Source organism: Panulirus ornatus, chromosome 47 (assembly GCF_036320965.1).
Source record: "Panulirus ornatus isolate Po-2019 chromosome 47, ASM3632096v1, whole genome shotgun sequence".
Lineage (NCBI taxonomy): Eukaryota > Metazoa > Arthropoda > Malacostraca > Decapoda > Palinuridae > Panulirus > Panulirus ornatus.
This window is the reverse complement of record NC_092270.1, coordinates 18,504,784-18,528,510: the sequence shown is the minus strand read 5'-3', so window position 1 is coordinate 18,528,510 and position 23,727 is coordinate 18,504,784. Positions and strand designations below refer to the sequence as shown.

General features: G+C 38.2%; 1 protein-coding gene across 5 annotated transcripts in view; it reads right to left on the bottom strand.

Annotated features, from left to right (window-relative positions):
* LOC139763627 (major facilitator superfamily domain-containing protein 9-like) overlaps positions 1-22,990 on the bottom strand; it is a 63,335-nt gene extending 40,345 nt beyond the window's left edge. The window contains exons 1-3 of one of the 5 annotated variants that reach the window (XM_071689866.1): positions 22,516-22,977; positions 16,042-16,173; positions 8,855-8,986 (exon numbers count right to left, since the gene is read on the bottom strand). In XM_071689866.1, the coding sequence (XP_071545967.1) occupies positions 8,855-8,986; positions 16,042-16,173; positions 22,516-22,563 (312 nt within the window). In that variant the 5' untranslated portion in view covers positions 22,564-22,977. Of the gene's footprint in view, positions 1-8,854; positions 8,996-16,041; positions 16,174-22,515 lie in introns of all 5 variants that reach the window. The other 4 variants (XM_071689869.1, XM_071689870.1, XM_071689867.1 and 1 more) reach the window with 4 other exon arrangements.
* Between the last annotated feature and the right edge of the window lie 737 nt (positions 22,991-23,727).

Sequence of the window (23,727 nt, the reverse complement as noted above, 5' to 3'; positions counted from 1 at the left end):
TATTTACTGGCCTTATTTCTAAATCATCCACAAAAAGTTTCAGAGAGAAGGGGGAAAATAATGTGCAAATCTGGTTTTACAACCAGATTTGCACATTATTTTGAATGACATAAGTACCCTTTCCATTAGGATTTATCTTGCCTTATAAAAATTCAGTATACAATCCTTAATAATCAAGTATGACAATAAGAGAAACTCAAATGCTTCTGTTTATTTATCAAACTAGTTCTATGAACTGCATAATCAGTTGCCACTTGTAGTTTCAGATTCTGCGCCACATTCTCCACAAAAAAAAAAAAAAATGGAGGATAACCGACTTTACTTTCCTGTCATCATCTGCCACTGGTGAAGTCAATTCTGGCAAATATACTCCTACCTGTTTCTTTGTCATCCCTCTCATATGAGACAGAGCTAAGAAGATGTCCTTCATATCACTAATACTAGCTCCTGGTACCACAATTTTCATGTAGTAAAGGGGTGAATCAACTCTTTGACCAAAACAGTCTAGTAGACTTGCTGTTACAGAAATTTGCATCCCTATGTCCTATACCCATCGTTACATATCTTACAGCACTTTCTGTAACAATGTCCTACATTCTGGTAGTGGCATAATATTTCCCCAAACACTGTTTATCTATAAATAGCCACCAAAACTACATCTCCTCTTCAAGTCTGGTTTCCTCCCAGACCTTTTCTATGCCCTTACTAACCACATTCAAATCTAAACATTATTTGGTCATTCTTTCCAAGTAGGGTACCATGTTTCATATTCCCAATTTGTTGAAAATAAAGATGAATCAGCCACTCTAACTCTAGTGGGATGACATAAAACAGGAAATTATCCCGCTCATAATCTAGACTTTGTATCTAAATCACTCTCTACCTCCATGTGAATCCAAGGCCTATATCTATAATCATCTTCTTTATGATTAAAATCTGTAATACTTTGAGCTTGTCCATATCTGAGAAGAGTATGTCTAGCTTGCATCATCATGATCTTTGCACATTTCTTACATTCATTATAAAATTGCCCTCATTCAATGAAATTTTCTGAGGAAATTGCAGCTTTCAAGACTATCACATGTCTGAATAAGGACAAATAATTTCAAACTGATTTTCTGTATACAAATTACTCACCAGAGGAGTATCTAATGTGTTTGAGTGTATCATTTAAAATGACACAATTCATGATAATCATATTACAACAATGCCTGTTACTGGGTGAATTTCCTAGAAGAGGCTTAAGCATCAAAAGTAGTCTACGGCTTTAGAGCTAAACAACAAGGGTCCAAGCAGAGACATATCTGCACAGGATGTGCTACCTGACATATCAAAGACCTTTCAAACAAAGGCACGTTAGCATTATTTTGTGCTACTTAATGTATCAAAGTAGATCTTATAAAAATAGGCATATCAGCATATGTTGTGCTAAGTGATATATCGCAGTAAAAGGTTTTGTAAAAATGCAGACACTTCAATGTGTTATGCTGCTTAAAAAACAGAAAGTTTTACTGCATATACAAAACCATGTCAGCACAGCTCTGCTATTTGATGTCTTAACCATGTCAGCATAGTGGTGCTGTATGATGTCTCACATAAGAAAACCATGCACAGACAAAAAAGTTGTGTTATCAGACGTTGTGCTGCTTAATTTGACATAGAAAAATCCAGTATACTATACACTAAAATAACTAAAACATATTACTGACAGAACATGTTTACCTGTAGGCCATTGCCATCAATCAGAAAAAGAAAAAACAGTTCACTTGACACTTCAACATGGAAAACCTATACAGCAAGAAAACATATCAATATCAAAATCATATGACAAAAATCAGCATCAATTACACAGAATGAATATCAGTATGCAAGAGGATAATACGGCAACTCATGGACAAAACAAACTTATTCATAAGTAAGTTTAGCCATGGCCTATGCAAAGCCTACCTCTTCAAGATGACAATCACCGAGACTGTTGGGAGAAAAAGATGTGTAGTGAAGTTATGGTGATGTGACATCATAAGCAGAATTTTAGAGCATATTTCATTCAGCTCTCCATAATACATTTTCACATGCATTTAACATGAGTGTGCCTTAATCAGTTGTGCATTTGCCTAAATCATACATTCACATTAGATAGTTTTGTTATGTGAATGACATGTTTGGGAACAGATGAGGGGGGTTGACTTAAAAAAGTAGATCATTTGTAAGCAAGTACTATACTGTATTCAGGAATCAGAGAGGAAAGCACAAAGATGGGTAGACAGGCCCTCCCCTTGTGTAAGTTCCCAAAGGGAACTAGTGTCAAAGATACAGACAGATAGAAAACTACAGTAATAAGGGTACAAGGTAGTAAAGTTAAGATGCATTAGAAGTGTGATGCAGTTTGTCACACACACATCAATGTTTCTAGCAATGCACTGTAAGAAGTTAACTTACAGTAAAGCAGTTCAAACTACCTAGCAAACAGTTTCACCAATCTCCACTACCACAGGTGTGCAGTGCAGAAATGTGTAATAAGCTGAAGACAGAGAGAGTTGATTGGTTTAGGTGGAACAGGGGAAAGGACGTTACTAGCTGAAGAGTGAAAGTGAGGTGATATGGCGGAGTGCAGAGGTGGACAAAGAGTAGAGAAGGATGGAGAGGTCACAGCAGATGCTCTGGGGAGCAGGTCATTCTCAGGCTAAACAGGCATCAGGGTGTTCAGTATCTCTCTTATCTTCTCGTTGCTGTGAGTATGTGTCAGTGGCAAGTATCAAGTTCGCCTGGGTGAGCCTGAGTGGTTGCAACACCAGCCTAAAGTTTTGTGAGACTGCTTATCTGCTGGACAAGCTTACCTCCAATAACTCTGCAGAGGAGTGTGTGGAGCGAGTGATCTCCCATGGGAAGAAGTGATTGATGATGGGGTGCTCCAATTGACAGAGGTCTGTGGTAACCCAGTTTTCACCCTGAGGTCATCATTAGACGAGAGGACCAAGTGTGATCTTCCAGGGACAGCGCAAGGGTCATATGAGGACACTGAAGTTTTCAATGGATGCTTTGTGTTAAACCTACAATGGACTACATGGAACTGGAAGTCTGTATGGCATTGTAACTCAAGTCACAGCAACTGGTTACATCACCTCTTAGGGACACTTAAAAGTATGTAAAATAGTCAGAATTGAGTCAGCTTGGATCACTGATATGCCCAGCTGCTGTCAGTTTGTGAAACCTGTAAACCGTTAAGCAGACTATTTACTTTGAATAGAGCTGGGGATTAAAGTTTAAGATTATATCTAATTAGTGTGTTTTAGTTTCTGTTTGTTGATTCTTATTCAAGATGATTTATTAAATTTTTGTTTGGTCCAGTGTTCACTTGAAACACTCCCTTCACCATGAGCAAAACAGGGCACTGGATGATCACCAAGGGAATTTCAGTTGCGAGAGTGACATTTCTATATTAGCAACCTTGGCAGGATGGTAAGTAAACTTTTAAAGTGAACTTTACTGATAATGTGAAATGAATGAGATTTAGCATTACCTATAAGTTAATCTATTAACATATATGTACTAGTACCTCAACCAATCTGCTCTTCTTTTTTTCTGCTACTATATATGCATGAACACTGGGGGATCATGGACTTTTGTAAGTTAGTTAAGGTAAGAAAATCTCTATGTATTCATGTGATAATCTTTGCGCAATAAATGATAAAGAACAGACACTACTTGCAAAGGAACAGGTTAGGGAATGGCATGAGCAAGCTGCATACCAGGAGGTAATCATAGGCCTTACAGGATTACTAAATCGCAGATACAATTACAGGGAAAGAACAGAGGTGGTGATGATGGCATTTTGGGGCCCAGGGTAAGGACATACAAGATGAAAGTACCCAAACTGCCAAAATTCTGTGAATCGAATGATACAGATTCACATTCATTAAGGTCTGAGAGGTTTAAAAAGAGAAAAGCGGGCTACTACTTTGAATTCTTTAGTGACAGGCAAGGTATCAGAGACATGTTTTCATTTGGGTGATGCATGAGTGGCAGTCTACAACACCATCAAGGAAGCATAGTTGAGGTTCAACTTTACAACAGAAGGGCATTGACAGAAATTATGTTCAACACCTAAGAACAGAAAGGTGAGTCAACCTCACAGTTTGTAACAAGGATGAGTAATCATTTGAATAAATGGATAAAACTGGCAAACAGCAAAACTACATATGAAGATGTCAGGTTTGATGCTGTTAGTGCAGTTATATAATAAACATTCTCAAGAGCTGAAGATGTTTTTCTAAGAATATAAGCCTTCTGATACAGTAGGAGAAACAGAATTTGACAACTACCATACTGAGGCAAGAAGAGAATGGACATTGCATGGGTTTACCCAAAATTAACCTTCTTTGAAGGTAAACATAATGTATTAAATCAGAAAAAACAAAGGTGATGACCAGAAAATGAAGCCATCAGAGGTGAGTAAATTGAGGGTTTCTGGAATATGCTTTTTGTGTGGGAAGTATGATCAAAGAGTGAAATTATCCTAAGCTACATGAAAGAAGGTAGATAAGGTGATATACTACAGGTTCAAGAACTAAAGAATGCACACCCTATGGAAAAGGGATGCAGTACATGCCAAAAGGAAAGAGACAAGTCTCGGTAATGAGTTAAAAGGACTTCAAAAAGACTGAACTATAGATAAGCAGGGATGGTAAAACAAGACACTCAATAAAGATAAGATACTGATGCATCTGTGGTGGTGGACAGATTATCAGAATAGGTATGTACAGAGAAGTAGGTGGGACACTTCTAGTTCTGAGTGTTGTATCTACGGCTGATATTAGGAAGATGACAATCATCAATGGTGAAAATAAAACAAATGTAAAATTCTTGAGATGCTGGTTGTTCTAAAGGAATAATTTGACATGACTTTGGTGAAGGAACAATTCACGAGCAAGATAAGCATCTGTGTGCTGACAGATGGGACTGTAAGGGGGGTTCCAGTGGTTCATATAAGGGCAGATAATCCACACTGCCAAGGGAAGTTAGAGGTGTTGTGCCTGTCTAACCTAGTGCACAATTAAGGCAACCTTCCAGACTTCTAGGAACCTGCAGATCCTCTCGGGCCTAGAAGGGCCCACTGTATGAGCTAGGAGCCAGCAATGGGAAGCATGCAAGTCAAAACCCCAACTAACAGGTTCAAAGCCGATTTTTACAACAGATGAACATCAAAAAAGCCAATGGAAGAATGCTACATTAGTACAAGTGCAACAGTGGCATCCAAAAAAAGATCACATGTTAATGAATCAAAATTCATTGTTAGCAATACAAAAAATTTACAGTAGGATCATATATGAGAGACAAACTGAACAAGGTGATAGTGCCAACAAAGTTCAGGAGTCAAGTATTACAACTAACTTGTAAATGATTTGTTGGAGCTCACCTATGTACTAAGATGACAACAGGAATTTTATAACATTTTTATGAGTAGGGATATGCTGATATATTTCAGGTCTTGTGACGTTTGCCAATATTCTATACCAAAGAGATGGATGAAAATGTTACCACTACGAAGTATGCCATTGATAGATGAATAATTCAAGACGGTGCAAGTAAACACTGTGATTCTGACTGCACTAACACCTCAGAAGGGAAACATTTATACTCACAATGGAGGACTGAGCAACCTAATAGCTGAAGGATGTGTCCCCAAAGTGCAACTATACTCAGTCAAGAGCAAAAATCTTGATGGATGTATAATCAACAGTGGGAGTATGCAGGGAAGAGTTGACTGATAAGAGTAAGCATTTTCTGTCAGATGTAATGAGGAAAGTGATTACACTCTAGTCAGTACGCTAGCTCACTACTCCTCCTTATCATCGAGCTTGCAGTAGGTTATTGGTGAAGCTTGATGGATTGTTAGAGTTTATGATAAAAAAAAAAATGTGTAAAGAACATAAAAGACTGAGACAGATATGTAACTCCTTTGTTGTTTGCAAACTTGGAATTACCACAAGAGAGTAATGGTTCTTCACCATTTGAACAACTGTATGGTAGAGTGGTAGGGGCCGATTAGCTATGCTAAAGTAGGTGAATCAGAAACTAAGAAACATATCACCCTGTGTTAGACCAGTGGTTCCTTACCTTTTCTGTTTGGTGTTCCCATGGCCTCAATGTAAGACGTTAAGTATCCCCCCTCACATATGAATCACTTTTTTCTTCACTTTTCTTATCATAATAAATTTGTTTATTCTTTTTATTTCCACATAGATAATCCTTGCCAAAATCATGCAGCTCTGAACAAACCTTATGTGCCAAAGCAGTGTTCTACTTAAACAAAAACACTCAATGGCAATATACCTTTTGTCCCTTGAAATGTATCTTATGTATCCCCTGATGAAGCTTCACGTACATACCTCCTGGGGGTGCATGGACCCCGAGTTGGGAACCTTTGCACTAGACATTAAGGAGAGGTTCAAAAGAACTTGTGAAACTGCATTTCAGACATTTAAAACTAAATTTGTGCAAGAGCAAATTGTAAGACTACCAGTTTTAACTGATCCATTCATACTGCAGACTGATGCTTCTGACAGTGGGACAGGAGGTGGTTTGTTGCATGAACACAAAGTGAGATATTCCTAGTCATGTATGCAGGCAGAAAATTACTGAAGAGGGAACAGGGATATGTGATAATTGAAAAGGAATGCATGGTGATAGTATGGGGAAGTCATAAATTTAGGTATTTCTTTTATGGGAAGGAATTTGTCATAAAAACAAATAATCAATGACTAGCTTACATGCAGAAAACAAAGGTAATTAATGGTAGAATCTAAAGATGGTCTCTCACATTTCAGTCTTTTCTGTCTAGGCTTGAAACAATTAAAAGTAGAGGGAATGTGGTTGCAGATTGCCTGAGTATACAGACAAACTGAAGAGAGATTGTGGGTAATTCAGGACACAATATATATTATGCTATATCATATCATGTGTTGAGCAGTAGTGTGAAACCAGTATTGTGCAGTAATTCTTTTAAAAAGGTAGTAAATATCTTGATCAGACAAGCATAGAAATTAAGTTGGATTAATCTCTTTATGAAGAGGGTGAAATGTCATCTATGACATGTTTTCCCTCTCACAAAATATACAATCTAAAATTAAGCCTTCTATTCATGAATAATAATTGATAAGATATCAACAAGCTGATCATATATCAATCATAAATTATATTTCATTACCTATCAACATGTTTATCATACATTTCTTCCAGTCATATAATCTAATGAGTTACCTGTAATGTCACAATACGATCATTATCTAATATCTTGATATAACACAACAAGAGCACTAGGGCACTAAAAGTATGTCATAATAAAAGTAATCTAGAGGAGAAGTGCAGTGCAATAAGTCACACATACATCATTGATTCTAGTAATGTACTGTAGAAAGTTACCATGTGGTGTGACAGTTCAAGCCGGCTATTTATCAGTTTCGCCAATCCCCAGTGCCACATGTGTGTAGTACACAAGTGCATTATAAGTTAAGGGCTGAAAGCTGATTGGCTCAGGTGGAATGGGGGAAAGGACATGATTCACTGAAGAACGAAAGCAAGTTAATATGGAGGAGAGCAGAGGCAGATGGAGAGATCACTTCGAGCAGCAGGTCATCCTCAGGTTAAAGAGGCATCAGGGTATTCAATGTTCCTCATACCTTCCTGCTGCAGTGAGTATGTGTAGTGACAACAGGCATCACAAAGGTATGGGAAGACTTGAGGAGAGGTGACTAAAAATGGGGTGCTCCCAATTGACAAAGGCCTGTGATAACCTAGTATTCACCAAAGGACATTTCTGAGCAAGTGGACTGCATATGGTCTCATGTGGACAGCACAGGGATTGTGTGAGAACTGTGAAGTATTCCTTGGACAGCCGGGAGCTCTATATGAAACCCAAGATGGACTACAATGTACTGGAAGTCCATATGGTATCATAAGTCATAACACCTGTTTATATGATCCCTTAGGGGTAGTCCACAGTATGTATGACTGTCAAGGCTCAAGCCAGCCTGAACTACTACTAGCCCAAGTTGTTATCAACCTGTGAAATTTTAGGTAAACTGTTAATTTTGTATAATTCATATGTTAACTAGTGTGTCTTAGTTATTGTTTGTATATTTCCTAATGGAAAAACTTTTCACATTTTGTTTGGTTCAGTATTCATTTGAATGACCCCTTTACCTTAAACAAAAAAGGGATATTGAGTTTTAGCATAATCACAGCATGTCTAGTAAATAGCATCCTTATCCTGTCATTCATGAAATACAGGACGAGCAAAACAGACATCATTATAAAGTACAAAAGCAAATAACAAAAAGATTTCATGACTGGTTTTCATTCTGATTTTTGTCTTGAGTTAAAAGAACTGAATCAAATACAGAAACTCATATGAAATACAGTTTAGATATCTCTTTTGGTTTGATTACAGGTAAGTAATTATAATCCTGAATATTTCATTATAGCATTTTTTTTTTTTATGTAGAAAAAGTTCAATATTTGTTTAACCATGGGAATGGAAAACGTGCCCTACCCATGTTCTGACAACCTAGATTACACAAGACCATGTGGATGTCTAAAATCCTTTGCTCACAATATATTGATAAAATGGATGGATGAAAAATAATCATGTTAGTAAGAACCTGTGATATACAATGAAACTACAATACACAAATGTAAATCAGTGATGAAAAGGAAAGGCATTACGAAGAAAACTGTTAACAGGGTACAAATTTTTACAATTAAACAGAAAAATGGGAACTAAATTATTTGGAAATAGTTTTGCATAGGACAGGTTCCATAATTCAATTGAGTACAAATAATCTCAAGTACCTACCACTATAGGGGAAGTGATCACTTGCAGAACACCATAGACAGAGCTTATGGCTCCTCCCACAACATGTGAAACACCCAGGTTTCGGACTTGAATGATGATCAGAGGAATAATAAGACTTGCACCAACTAGATCCTGCAAATGCTGTATAGCTAAATGGTTACAGAAATATCATGCTCTTATTAGTAGCTTCAGCTTTGCTCTACTATAATATTACAACAAAACCGTACCTCATACAAAGAATTCCCTAAAACCTGCCAATTTGCACACTTCCATGACCAAGAATGAGTTTAAGTAACACTGCTTTACCTCACTTTAGTTAACTTTAATCTCAAAAACATAAAAATGAGTTAATTCCTCCTTATCTGTCACTTCCCCTGCAAATTATTTCTATCTAACTGCAACGTTTTGCCTTCATTACAAATGACAACAGGAGGTAGGTGTAAGTTAGTAACTGAATGAGTTGGCTTTATCTGAATTCAAGAATAGGTAAGGATATCTAGAAGGAATTCACCCACCAATTACTTAGATACTGTGCCTTTCTAGCATCAAAGTCTTATAAACTTTCTTAATCAATACTGTGAACTCAAATAAATGTTACAGAAATGGTTAGTGATAAATAACAGTGAAAACTACAAGGTGACTTCAAGAATCAATATTAGCTTATTCTGATGAAGATCACTGTGTGTATGATTGAATAGTAATCCCAACAATATTATAAGGAACTGAGGCATCCATATAATACAGGATATAGATAAGGCTGTGTAGAAAGTGGATGTAGTGGAAATGAAATGCTTGAGGACAATATGTGGTGTGAGATAGTCTGATCAAGTAAGTAATGAAGAGATAAGAGAGATGTGTGGTAATAAAAAAGAGTGTCGGTGAGAGAGCTTAAGAGGGTGGGATGAAATGGTTTGGTCACATGGAGAGAATGAGACAGGAAAGGATGACAAAGAGGATACATATATCAGAAATGGAGGGAACAAGGATAATGGGGAGACCAAATCAAAGATGGAAGGATGAAGGGTAAAAGATTTTGTGGGCCTGAACATGCAGGAGGGCAAAAGGCATGTATGGGATAGAGTAAACTGGAACAATGGGGATGATGTGCTGTCAAAGGATTGATCCAGTGCATGTGAAGTATCTGAGGGAAATCATGGAAAGGTCTGTGGGGCCTGGTTGTGGACGGGGAGTTGTGCTTTCTGTACATTGTACATGAGAGCTAAAGAATAGATATGAGCAGATATAGATTTTTTCATCTGTTTCTGGCACTACTTTAATAATGCAGGAAATGGCAATCAAGTATGAAAAAAATAACACTCTATATGGAAGGATGAAGGGTAAAAGATTTTGTGGGCCTGAACATGCAGGAGGGCAAAAGGCATGTATGGGATAGAGTAAACTGGAACAATGGGGATGATGTGCTGTCAAAGGATTGATCCAGTGCATGTGAAGTATCTGAGGGAAATCATGGAAAGGTCTGTGGGGCCTGGTTGTGGACTGGGAGTTGTGCTTTCTGTACATTGTACATGAGAGCTAAAGAATAGATATGAGCAGATATAGATTTTTTCATCTGTTTCTGGCACTACTTTAATAATGCAGGAAATGGCAATCAAGTATGAAAAAATAACACTCTATATTAATAAAAATACTACTGTTACCAATAATAATAATAATAATAATGATAATAATAATGATAATGATAATATATATATACATAAATATATGTATATATAATGTATATACATGTGTATGTGAGTGGGTTGGGGCATTCCTCATCTGTTTCCTTGCACTGCCTAGCTAACGCGGGAGACGACGGTTAAGTATAATAAATGATATAAATGGGTGTTTTGAAATGGTTTGGGCACATGGAGAGAATGAGTGAGGAAAGATTGACCAAGAGGATATATGTGTCGGAGGTGGAGGGAATGAGGAGAAGTGGGAGACCAAATTGGAGGTGGAAAGATGGAGTGAAAAAGATTTTGTGTGATCGGGGCCTGAACATGCAGGAGGGTGAAAGGAGGGCAAGGAATAGAGTGAATTGGATCGATGTGGTATACCGGGGTTGACGTGCTGTCAGTGGATTGAATCAGGGCATATGAAGCGTCTGGGGTAAACCATGGAAAGCTGTGTAGGTATGTATATTTGTGTGTGTGGACGTATGTATATACTTGTGTATGGGGGTGGGTTGGGCCATTTCTTTCGTCTCTTTCCTTGCGCTACCTCGCAAACGCGGGAGACAGCGACAAAGCAAATAAAAAAAAATAAATGATGATAATAAAAATAATAATAATAATAATAACGCGGGAGACAGCGACAAAGTATAAAAAAAAAAAAATAATAATAATAATAATAATAATAATGGAAGTGGAAGTGAGTCACAGGGTGAGGGAGGGGGTGAAGGTTCTGGGAGCGTTGAAAAATGTAAGGAAGGCGAGAACGTTATCTCGGAAAGCAAAAATGGGTATGTTTAAAGGAACAGTGGTTCCAACAATGTTATATGGTTGTGAGGCATGGGCGATAAATAGGGTTGTGCAGAGGAGGGTGGATGTGTTGGAAAAGAGATGTTTGAGGATGATATGAGGTATGAGGAGGTTTGATTGAGTAAGTAATGAAAGGGTAAAAGAGATGTGTGGTAATAAAAAGAAAGTGGTTGAGAGAGCAAAAAAAGGCTGAATTGAAATGGTTTGGTCACATGGAGAGAATGAGCGAGGAAAGATTGACCAAGAGGATATACAAGTCAGAGGTGGAGGGAACAATGAGAAGTGGAAGACCAAATTGGAGGTCGAAGGATGGAGTGAAAAAGATTTTGAGCAATTGGGGCCTGAATATACAGGAGGGTGAAAGGTGTGCAAGGAATAGAGTGAATTGGAACGATGTGGTATACCGGGACTGATGTGCTGTCAATGGATTGAACTAGGGCATGTGAAGCATCTGGGGTAAACCATGGAAAGTTTCATGGGGCCTGGATGTGGAAAGGGAGCTGTGGTTTCGGTGCATTACACATGACAGCTAGAGTCTGAGTGTGGACAAATGTGGCATTTGTTGTCCTTTCCTAGCGCTACCTCGTGCACACGCAGGGGGAGGGGGGTGTCGTTTCATGTGTGGCTGGGCGGCGGAGGGAATGGATGAAGGCAGCACATATGAATATGTGCATGTGTATATATGTATATGTCTGTGTATGTATATGTATGTATACATTGAAATGTATAAGTATGTATATGTGCTTGTGGGCATTTATATCATACATGTGTATGTGAGTGGGTAGGGCCATTCTTTTGTCTGTTTCCTTGTGCTACCTCGCTAACGTAGGAGACAGCGACAAAGTATAATAATAACAGTGCATCACACATGACAGCTGGAGACTGAGTGTGAACAAATGTGGCTGTTTTTTTGTCGTTTCCTAGCGCTACCTTGCGGGAAGGGGGATGCTATTTCTTGTGTGACGGAGGTAGTGACGGGAATGGATGAAGACAGCAAGTATGAATATGTACATGTGTATATATGTATATGTCTGAGTGTAAATATCTATGTATACATTGAAATGTATAGGTATGTATATGTGTGTGTGTGTGGGTGTATATATATATATACATGTGTATGTGGGTGGGTTGGGCCATTCTCTCGTCTGTTTCCTTGCGCTACCTCGCCAATGTGGGAGACGGTGACTAAGTATAATAAATAAATATATATAAAAGTGATAATCATAATAATAAATATTTCTGACACATTATCTAGAGCAACACCTGATGTGTGGATCAGGTGTTTGTTTCAAAGAATGGGTGTCAAAAATACTTAAAGAAACAGAAGGATAAGTATGTGGCATTTATGGGTCTGGAGAGACTATATAACAGGGTTGATAGAAATATCTTGTGGATGGTCTTATGAAAATATGGTGTAGGGGAAAAGCTACCAGAAGCAGCAGGGAGTTTTCATTAATAATGGAAGGGGAGTGTGCAAGTAGGTAGATAGGAAAGTGAGTGGTTCCAGATGAAGGTTGGTCTGGGGCAGGGGTGTGATATGTTACCATGGCTTCTTAACTGTTTATGGATGGGTTGGTGTGGAAGGTAAATGGAAGGGTCTTGGAGAGACAAATTACAGATTTGTCTGCAGGGGTCAGGAGGGCCTGAAACATTATTCAGTTGTTGTCTGCTAACAACACAGCACAAGCGGCATATCTGTGGGAGAAGATGGTGTCTGTGTTTGGAGTGTAAAAAAAAGGAGACACTCGAGAATAAATGCGAATAAAAGCAAGGTTATCAAGTCTGCAAGATAGAGGGACAGGTTAGCTGGGGTACAAGTTTGAATGCAGAAAGTCTGGGAAAAGTGAAGTGTTTTAGATACCTGGGAGTGGACATGGCAGGAAATGTGGCCATGAAATTGGATGTGAGTCTTAAGGTGGGTGAGGGGCAAAGTTCTGGGAGCATTGAGAAGTGCTTGGAGGGTGAAAAAGGGTATGTTTAAAGGTATGGTAGTCCCACCAATGTTGTATGGATGTAAGGTATGGGCTGTTGATGAGGATGTGCAGAACACAAAGATAACATACGATGTAAAGTGGTTTGATTGAGTAAGTAATAAAAGGGTAAGAGAGAAGTGCAGTAACAAAAAGGGTGCGACTGAGACAACTGAATGTACGCTGAAATGATCTGGACATATAGAGAGATTGGGTGAGGAGAAGCTGACACAGAAGATACATATGTCAGATATGGAGGGGACAAGGAGAGGGGAGGGGGGACCAAATTGGAGATGAAAAAATGGAGTGAAAAAGATTTTGAATGGTTGGCACCTGAACATGCTGGAGGGTGAAAGGTACGCATAGGATAGAGTGAATTGGAGTAATGTGGTATACATGAGGTGAAGTGCTGTTAATGGATAGAGTCAGGAAATATGAAGCGCCCATCGAAACCACAGAGAGGTATAATGGACCTGGTTGTAGATAGGGGGCTGTGGTTTTGGTGCATTATACATGACAGCTAAAGAATGGATGTGAGCATCTGTTCCTGATGCTACCATGTTAATGCAGGAAACATCAAACAAGTATGAAAATAAAGAAAATATAAATAACAATACAAATTATACTACTTATAACAGCAATAAAGAAAAAACTTTCCCCCTATTGTGCATGGAATAGACACAGTATGCAAAGACTCACTCATGAACGTTTTATCTTTTGACACCATTTTCTGAAAACATGGGATGGGTTTCAATCATGTGTGGTAAGTGCATGGATAAATGGAGCATGCTGCCTTTGCCTGGTCCACAAATAAAGCCCTTGAGAGACATCTAAGGCCATGGTACTACTTTTGATTCCAGGCCCCCTCATTAGTCCTTCACTTTAATGTCCCCCAATCCATAATATTCCTATTAACTGTTCTTGTTATCAATTTGACTGCCATTTGAATTTTTCCTAATTTCTACCATGTCTAAACATGAGAGAATGTCAATAACCCATGATTCCTCTGGGAACTGTTCTTACCACTCATAAATAACACAAATTTACATACACATATCAACATTCATGGATTATTGTGAAAAAGCATAAAGATATTTCATATCTTCGTAATACCTGAAAAATCAAGGCACATGAAATAGTAAATTACACTGTGGAGTAGCATGTGGGGCTTGGCTGTTATTGGAAGGCTCTGATTTTGGTACATTGTATTGCAGACAACACTGGAGACTGGCTGTTTGCTCCTAATGCTACCTCACTAAAGCAGGAAAGACCATTAGACAGACAAACTACAATCCAAAAACTGAGGGATTGATCAATCACATATAATTCCCCAAAGGTGATTCATTTCCAGTCCCCACGTAAATCACAAAACACAAAATGATATCGAGGAAATCCAATATTGAAGATCTTGCAGATACTTCCGACAGATGGAAGAAAAAGGATAGCAGATTTCAGCAAATTAAACATTTAAAGCATTAATTTAATATCCAGTACACACTGTACTGCATCAAGATAAGTATAGTCAGAATTTGCTGTGTATCACAATAATGGTTGTTAGGTATCTCAAAGAGTTGACAAACTCATGAACAGAGAGGTGGAGCCATAACAAAAGATCAGCTAACCATCTACTCCCCTTTCAGCAACTTTTGAGACACTGACGTTCACTTGCCAGTCGAGCAAAGGCTTATGACATCACAGATGGCAGCACTTGGGTTACAGCTTAATAATTAACAATATTCTTTTGTGAACTTTTCAGGCTCCCTACAGGACACAATATAGTTACATGGATACAATAATTGTGGCTGTGGCATAACTGGTCACGGGTACTTCATCCTCACTTATGTAATATAATGGCTTTAAGAGTATTGCATACTGATGGAAAATGAGAGAATTTACTTAATAACCTCATGTGTTCCATCAAGTTCTCAACACTCTCATAGAGATCGATGTAACTAGATCCTTCCCAAAAGATTTCGTTTTCATCATCAATTTATGAGTTATTTTAGCAAACTTCCTGTACAGGAAGGTCTTACCACAGCATTTCTCTAACACAATGTTTTTGAGGCTTCAAACATACTGCATGAATCCTCTCCTGAGCATCACTTTACCTGCTTTTTTCAGCATCTCCTTGTTGCATGACCCACACTGGAGCTTCTCTACAGTAATCTTTCCATGTTTCCTAACTGGAATCATGACTGAATAAACAAAATGATATCAATAAAAACTAACCTATGGACTCAATTACAGTTATTCAATTGTTCATATTTTCCAAGAATAGTACAGCAACATTAATAAATAAATTAAAAGAGTAACACTTTAGCAATTTATCCACTTTATGGGTTCAACATAAAAATCTTGTGCTCAGTATCTGCTACCTAAGATACTTCTAAAATACATTTTAAAATCAACCACCTTACATACTGCCAAACATTCTCAATCAGGACACATCAATGAGAAGCAGACATTTCATGGAAAAGTTTAACAAAATGCTAATGTATTCCTGTGCATGAAGCTTTGTTTACAGAAAATCATCACTACGCAATTCATCTCTAGAATTTCTCTTTTCCAGCAAAAAAAAGACTAGCTACAAAGAGTGCCACATGCTAAGACTACATTCATTTATATTTCTATAGTGAAAAAAAAATGCATGAGAAATGATACGATGCGAGAGGAACCATAGTGAAAATTTACAGCAACAAGGTGGAAATAATCATGAGCAAACCTCTTATGAACATACCACTGTTGGGCTGGAAAATAACTGGATTGCACCATAAAGGGATGTAATACAACCAGCAGCCAAGTGGGAAATCCCTAAGTTCTTTACCATCGGTAGAAACAGAGGGAGAATTAGGCTCACTCCTAGAAGATCCTGAAACATCATCAGTGATATAATCCTATCTAAACAATATCTAACTAAAAAAAATGGATTCCAACAGTTCCAGAATGTTATCCCAAATGTGACTCACTCTGAAAATGATTTGATTACAATTTCATTTTCTTAAAATCAAAATCAATTATTTCATTTTTCACCGACAGAAAATTCACCTCAAAATTTGTCTACCGTTAATCTCATGAAAAATTTTACCGATAATAATGATCATAACATTTACAAATATGTGGCCATAAAGAGGATATACAAAAATCTAAGTTAAGATGTGTAATACAAAGGCAAGGTTTTTGAATTCTAATGACTTTTGAGCTTCAATTTATACACATTCAGATAAGAATTACATAAGCTCAACATGTACAATAATACAGCAGAGCAATGAACACACTTTCAGTCAAAAGAATAATTGACAGTATACGTAAGACATATTTACAATTAATAACAATAGCAAAGTCTTGCAATCTAAAATAAATTTCACCAATAGAGGCATAAAGTTTGACTGAAGGCGTCATTAATAATTATGCCTTTATCTACGGGATAATGCAAGAGAAAAGGCATGTCTGAAGGTAATATAACAATAATGGTACAGACAAGGTGATCTGTATTCAAATAACAATCAGCAGCATATGACACATGCTATGTTTTGGCTGTCATGCAAGCTACTTATTCTCTTAATGATACAAGAAAATATAATCTCACATCTTGTTCACTGTAAGGAAGTTTCATTTACATGTAGGGTTGAAATTGAGTAATAATAGGATACAAGAAGTTTGCCTAATCACTCACTTTTGGGCCTGATCAACAGGATGCAATACAGTCTAAGTGGCACCAACCCATAGTGTAATCCAATACATACAATTTGGATATACCAGTGAGTAATATAAGAAGCGATTTATCTAGTCTGTTGGGTTGCAGATGCTAGACAGCATGCCACATACCTACTCTACTTTCTGTATCACACTCTAGAGAACTTTCAACTTAGCTAGTGATGTTTTTGAATTTTAACTTTTTTAACCGTGAAGAACTCATTTTTCATGACTTAAGATACCTTAAGTCCCTCTCACAGGTCATTCCCCCTAAATCCCTTTTCCCCATAAGCATAATCTGTTGCCAACCATGGTTTTGTCATTCACATCTTCCAGGAATGCAATCCCCATGGTTACCAAAAGAACCTCTGTACTAGTTTGTGTTAGTAAAGGTAATAGTTCTAGCCTAAATCTAGCAAGAAAAATTCTAGTTTCAAATACAAAGTCTTCTAGGAAAGTACTCCCTCTGGTTTTCAAAGGACCTCTTTATTCTATATTAGTACAGGTAATTAGTTCTAATCTCTGTCTAGCAAGGAAAATGTTACCGTTAAGTACAAGATCTTACTTTCTACAGAATTGAGTTGTTTTCCAAAAAAATCCAGCTAGCTCATCATTATCTTTGAATAACCAAAATTTAAGGGTAGAATAGCATATAGTCAATGCTATCTCCCTATCATGTCACACTTGCAACAGGATATCTTGTATCGTTCTAGGAGAGGTAACCCAGATCAATGGAGGAATGCTGTAGAAGAATAAATCTTCTGGTGCAAAAAATGAATTATAAAAAGCAGAACAACATAATCTGAAGAAACTTTCAATTAAATCAAATACCAGGATCTTGGAGCCCAACACACTGGTTCTTCAAATGAAGGATATCCACTGTGCCAGCACTTAGACGAACAACCAGACTGTCAAGCACACATAAGAAATCTTATGCAAGAGTTGTCAACTTTTATTATTGAGAAGAAAGAAAGAAAAAGCACTGGACGATTTTCCTGGAGAGAGAGCTTTTAGTGAATCGGCTTTCAACAGGATCACTAAAAAAAAAAGTGATATGGAGATACGTTCCTGACGGCATCATTTCATACCTAAGAGTACCTCCATTTTCACCATTAGAGTGATACTTTTTCTTTTTACCTTCGGTGTATTTCTAGTGCTATCACTTGCAAACCTTTTTCCAAACAGATAATTCACAAGTATTCTTTAAAATGATAAATGAAGTATGTGACAGAGTGTGTAGAGTGAAAAAGCATAAGATAAGCAATGATTGACCTAAGTGCCCTACATACACCACTCAAAATTAGCTTAGTAGATGTTAACAAAAATGGTTATGTGACCAGATCATTTGAATTTACAAATTTTCACATTATAGAATTAAAAAAATAAAAAAGCTTTCACTGGGGTATTCCTGTATATAGACTTTTCAAAAACCTTTGACATATGTGACTGTGGCATTACAGCACATAAACTTAAAAAAGATATAAATAATTGGAAAAGAAGGATAGCAGATAAACAAGCTGACCAACAGATCAATTGATGTGGTAAACCAGGCATTTCTCTATGTCTCTAACACACATGAGGCTTAAAGTCATCACCATCACCATCATCAATTGACAAACACAGGAACTCTATAAACAAAGATTTATCAGATTATCTGGTGAGCTACAAATTATGATAAACTCTTTAAAAGATATTACAGGGCAGATGAAAATCAAATAACAGTTCAGAACACCAGGCAGAAACAAACACCAGCATCCCTTATACGAGCTACATGAAAGACCGAGTAATCATGACATGATTATACCTTCAACAAGCATCAGAAAGTAAACAATGCCTCCTCAAAAAAGACAAAGGATGAATTTCAAAGACCTTCAAGATGAGGAAAGTATATCAAATGATGATGCTCCCCAAGGTACGTACTTAAACTTTCCAGACAACAATAACATTGTGTGCTGACATCACACCTTAGGACAGAATATATCAAAAAATTACAGAGTACACAATTATCTTTCACAACCAAAGTGGACACCATACAAAAAATATCAAATAAATGAGATTAAGCTTCCTAGATCACAGAGAGAAGGAGAGCCTCCAAACTTGAATTTGAAAACCTTTTCCTAAAGGCACGACAGGCATGGATGTAAGAGCCTGCAAAACATTACCACTGAAATTGAATGGTGCTGTACAAGAATATAGTGTACACATCTGGCCCTAAAATTAGTTAATACATTTTCTACAGCCAATAGAATTTCTATGAGCAGTTCACGGAGGAAAACTAATAAGGACCTCTTTCACAATTTATTACTATGTGGGGCAGACCAACCAGATGTGGAGGATACAAAGGCCTACAGGCTCCAGCCAGCAACAACCTCACAAAGGAAAGGAACAACATAGCAGCTTGGACACACACTTTGGTGTGGAGGTTGAAGAGCCTAAATACCTATCTTCAAGAACACATGAGGTAAATCATGCAGTTAGCAAAATGCTCTGTGGTCTCATTCTATTTTTTCTCGACACCTATACTAACATCTAGTTAGCATATGATTGGTTCCAAAATACTATTTGAGGTGGCAAACAAGTCTCTCAAAGGTTTTACTGAAAGTAAGAATGATGAGTATAAGCTGACAGTTAATAGAAATGCTATTCCCTATAAATGACTACCGAGACAATTTTCATTTACTCTCAATATATACCTTTTCTTGCAGAACTATTGTATTACCAAAGAAGGTGAGTATGGATGCTATCTTTGCTGCCTTCCTTAGTGGGTGGGACAAGATGCAGAACTACTGTATTACCAAAGAAGGTGAGCATGGATGCTATCTTTGCTGCCTTCCTTAGTGGGTGGGACAAGACAACCACACTCTGGAGAGTTAGTTCTTCAGATTCTATGATGCATCAAATTTGACCTTTAGTAATGGGGAGAACAAAAACAAAAGGGTTTGTTGCATAAACTCCTCAAGTGGAAATCTTATTCCTAGGATCATGTAAGTCTTATGTAAATTGATTTGTTATTATGTAGTATGGCACTGAGGAAGCTGTCCTTATAATGCTTATAATATCATCAAAAAAGAAATTTTGACCTCTATACTCAGTCTCTCCTGGCACTTCCTCACACAAGACTCCTTTCCAAGCTCACTCACTCTCACCACCCTCCTCCCCCGGCATTCTCTTTTCTTATTTGAAAACCTCTACAAATCTTCATCTTCGCCTCCACAAGATAATGATCAAACATCCCTCCAGCTGCCCCTCTCAAAACATCAACATCCAAAAATCTCTCTTTTACATGCTTATCAATTACCACAATCTAATAATGCCCTATGACCATCTCTCCTATTCACATACGTATACTTTTGTATATCTCTCTTTTTAAACCAGGTTTTCCCAATCACCAGTCTTCTTTCAGCATACGAATCCAAAAGCTCTTCATCATTTCCATTCATAACACTGTAAACCCCATGTACACCAATAATACCCTCAACTGCCACATTACTCACCTTTGCATTTAAACACCCATCACTAATACCTGATCTCATGCACCATAGCTGCTGACACACTCACTCAGTTGCTCCCAAAACACTAGCCTCTATGATTTTTCTTCTTATGACCAGGTGCATAGGCACCAATAATCACCCCTCTCTCTCCATCTACTTTCAGTTTTAACCACATCAATCTAGAATTTACTTCCTTACATTCTATCACACACTCCCACAACTCTTGCTTCAGGAGTAGTGCTGCTCCTTCCTTAGCTCTTGTCCTCTCACCAGCCCCTGACTTTACTCCCAAGACTTTTCCAAACCACTCTTCCCCTTTACCCTTGAGCTTTGTTTCACTCAGAGCTAGAACATCCAGGTTTCTTTCCTCAAACATACTACCTAATTTTCCTTTCTTCTCATCTTTGTTACATCAACACACATTCAGACACCCCAATCTGAGCCTTTGAGGAGGATGAGCACTCCCCACTTTCCTTCTTCTGTTTCCTCTTTTAGAAATCTGAATACAAGAAGGGTAGGGTTTCCTGCGCCCACTTCCACCCCCTTTAGTCCCCTTCTACGACAAGCAGGGAATATATGGAAAGTATTCTTTCTTCACTATCCCCAGGGATACAGAACTTTAAGTTGAGATGTCCTGTGCAAGCCTGCTAACAATGCCACTTACAACAAATTGTTTAGTTCCATTTAATTATATTTCTTAGCTCTATACTGCAGCAAAACAAGAGTATTTTTATGTTTTTATACTCTTAACATGTTTTGTTTTTATCTATCAATATCAAAGTGGCATCTATAGCAATTCAAGTTTTGAATTTGACATTCTCCTTTTGCAAAATACGGATAAGAAGAAGCTTATACTGGAAAATCTTATTCAACTTCCCCTGCCTTCAAGAGAACTATACAGCCATCACTGGTTAAAAAGGCATCCCATGCAATGCTACTAGATACTATACCCTAGTCTTTTCATACACTGTTCAGTTAATGTAATCCTAGGGCGGCACGTACAAGACGTCTTGTCACGTAACAATTTTTGAAATCATAGCACTCTAACACCACATATTAGTAAAGAAAAACCTTGGTAATCTAACTGTTTATGATAAAAAAGTCCCCAGATCTCACTAAATATGCCCATATTTCACTAAATATGCATAAAAAACTTCTAAACTACCTCTCATGCCTAGCAGCGGAGCAGCATATATTATAACATGGCACAAGTACACAACTTTTAACTAAATTGAGATGTTTGAACCTTATTTTGAAAATTATGTTTCTATCTATCATAAGTTTATATCATCAAAATATATGAGAACCTCACGTACACAGAATGTGCTGTGGATATCTAAAACTACCAAACTAAAAGGGCTGAAGTTGACAGATCCAATCATAAAAAGTGACAAGAAAAGTACCTAATCACCAGGACCAAACATCATATGTGGCAATCAAAGTCTGGCCCACTGGCAACACTCACACCTGAATAAAACCAGTGTTACCTCATTACATTACCTCATTACGTTACCTCATTACTTTACCTCACTATGTTACTCATTACGTTACCTCACTACGTTACCTCATTACGTTACCTCATTACGTTACCTCACTATGTTAACTCATTACGTTACCTCATTACGTTACCTCATTACGTTACCTCACTACGTTAACTCATTACGTTACCTTATTACGTTACCTCACTACGTTACCTCATTACGTTACCTCATTACACTACCTCATTACGTTACCTCACTACGTTACCTCATTACGTTACCTCATTACGTTACCTCACTACGTTACCTCATTACGTTACCTCATTAATCTACCTCATTACGTTACCTCACTACGTTACCTCATTACGTTACCTCATTACGTTACCTCACTACGTTACCTCATTACGTTACCTCACTACGTTACCTCATTACATTACCTCATTACGTGACCTCACTACGTTACCTCACAACGTTACCTCACTACGTTACCTCACGTTACCTCACTACGTTACCTTATTACACTACAAATTTGAATTAATCATTACTCACCAGAAATCCCATTAAGTGGATGAGGCGATTAAGTTTGGAAGTAACCATTGTTGCCTCCCAATCATACGTTCATTAATCTAACAAAAATTTTCCTATTTGGTCTCCATATTAACGCATGGCTCTCCGTAAAGCCCACGGGTCTAACAGCAACCCTTAACTACACCTTCAATGTCAACTAACAACCACAGATAAGGCCCAGACTTCAAGCGATAACTACACATCGGCTGAACGAGGCAATCTGATAAGAGCTGGTTGTCAGGGATGCTCCTCCGTCCGTAATGATGGTTAACTACTAGATTACACAACACCCCCACGTGACCTAATCACTCCAGGTGTACAGACAAACTTGGCCCTTATCACCACTCTGGTCAAACCCTTATCAGAGAGCAGGAGATAAAAGGCCCGTCTGTGGCTCAGCCATGAATTTTAAAAGGAATATGTGTGGACCTTTGTTGTTTGTTTTGATTTGGATTCGTGGTCGTATTGACGTCAACAATTATATAACAGACTCTGACCTTCTCAAGGCCATTTTTTTCAGATATTGGATGGATTTATTTTATCTTTAATACCTAATGTCACAGTCACACATATACTGTTCATCTTTCCACTATTTTTCACGTTAGAATAGCCTCTAACTGGTCAAAAATATATGGTCGACTTCCTAAGAATCTGAAACTGAATTCAGAAAGAGACTGAACCTGAAGGTCGCGTTTCTCTATTCAAAATTCGTCCCGTTCCCGTTGGGAGTTTGGGAAGAGGATTATCCCAGTGGCCAGGTAGCCTGGGATTATCCCAGTGGCCAGGTAGCCTGGGATTATCCCAGTGTCCAGGTAGCCTGGGATTATCCCAGTGGCCAGGTAGCCTGGGATTATCCCAGTGGCCAGGTAGCCTGGGATTATCCCAGTGGCCAGGTAGCCTGGGATTATCCCAGTGGCCAGGTAGCCTGGGATTATCCCAGTGGCCAGGTAGCCTGGGATTATCCCAGTGGCCAGGTAGCCTGGGATTATCCCAGTGGCCAGGTAGCCTGGGATTATCCCAGTGGCCAGGTAGCCTGGGATTGTCCCAGTGGCCAGGTAGCCTGGGATTATCCCAGTGGCCAGGTAGCCTGGGATTATCCCAGTGGCCAGGTAGCCTGGGATTATCCCAGTGGCCAGGCAGCCTGGGATTATCCCAGTGGTCAGGCAGCCTGGGATTATCCCAGTGGCCAGGCAG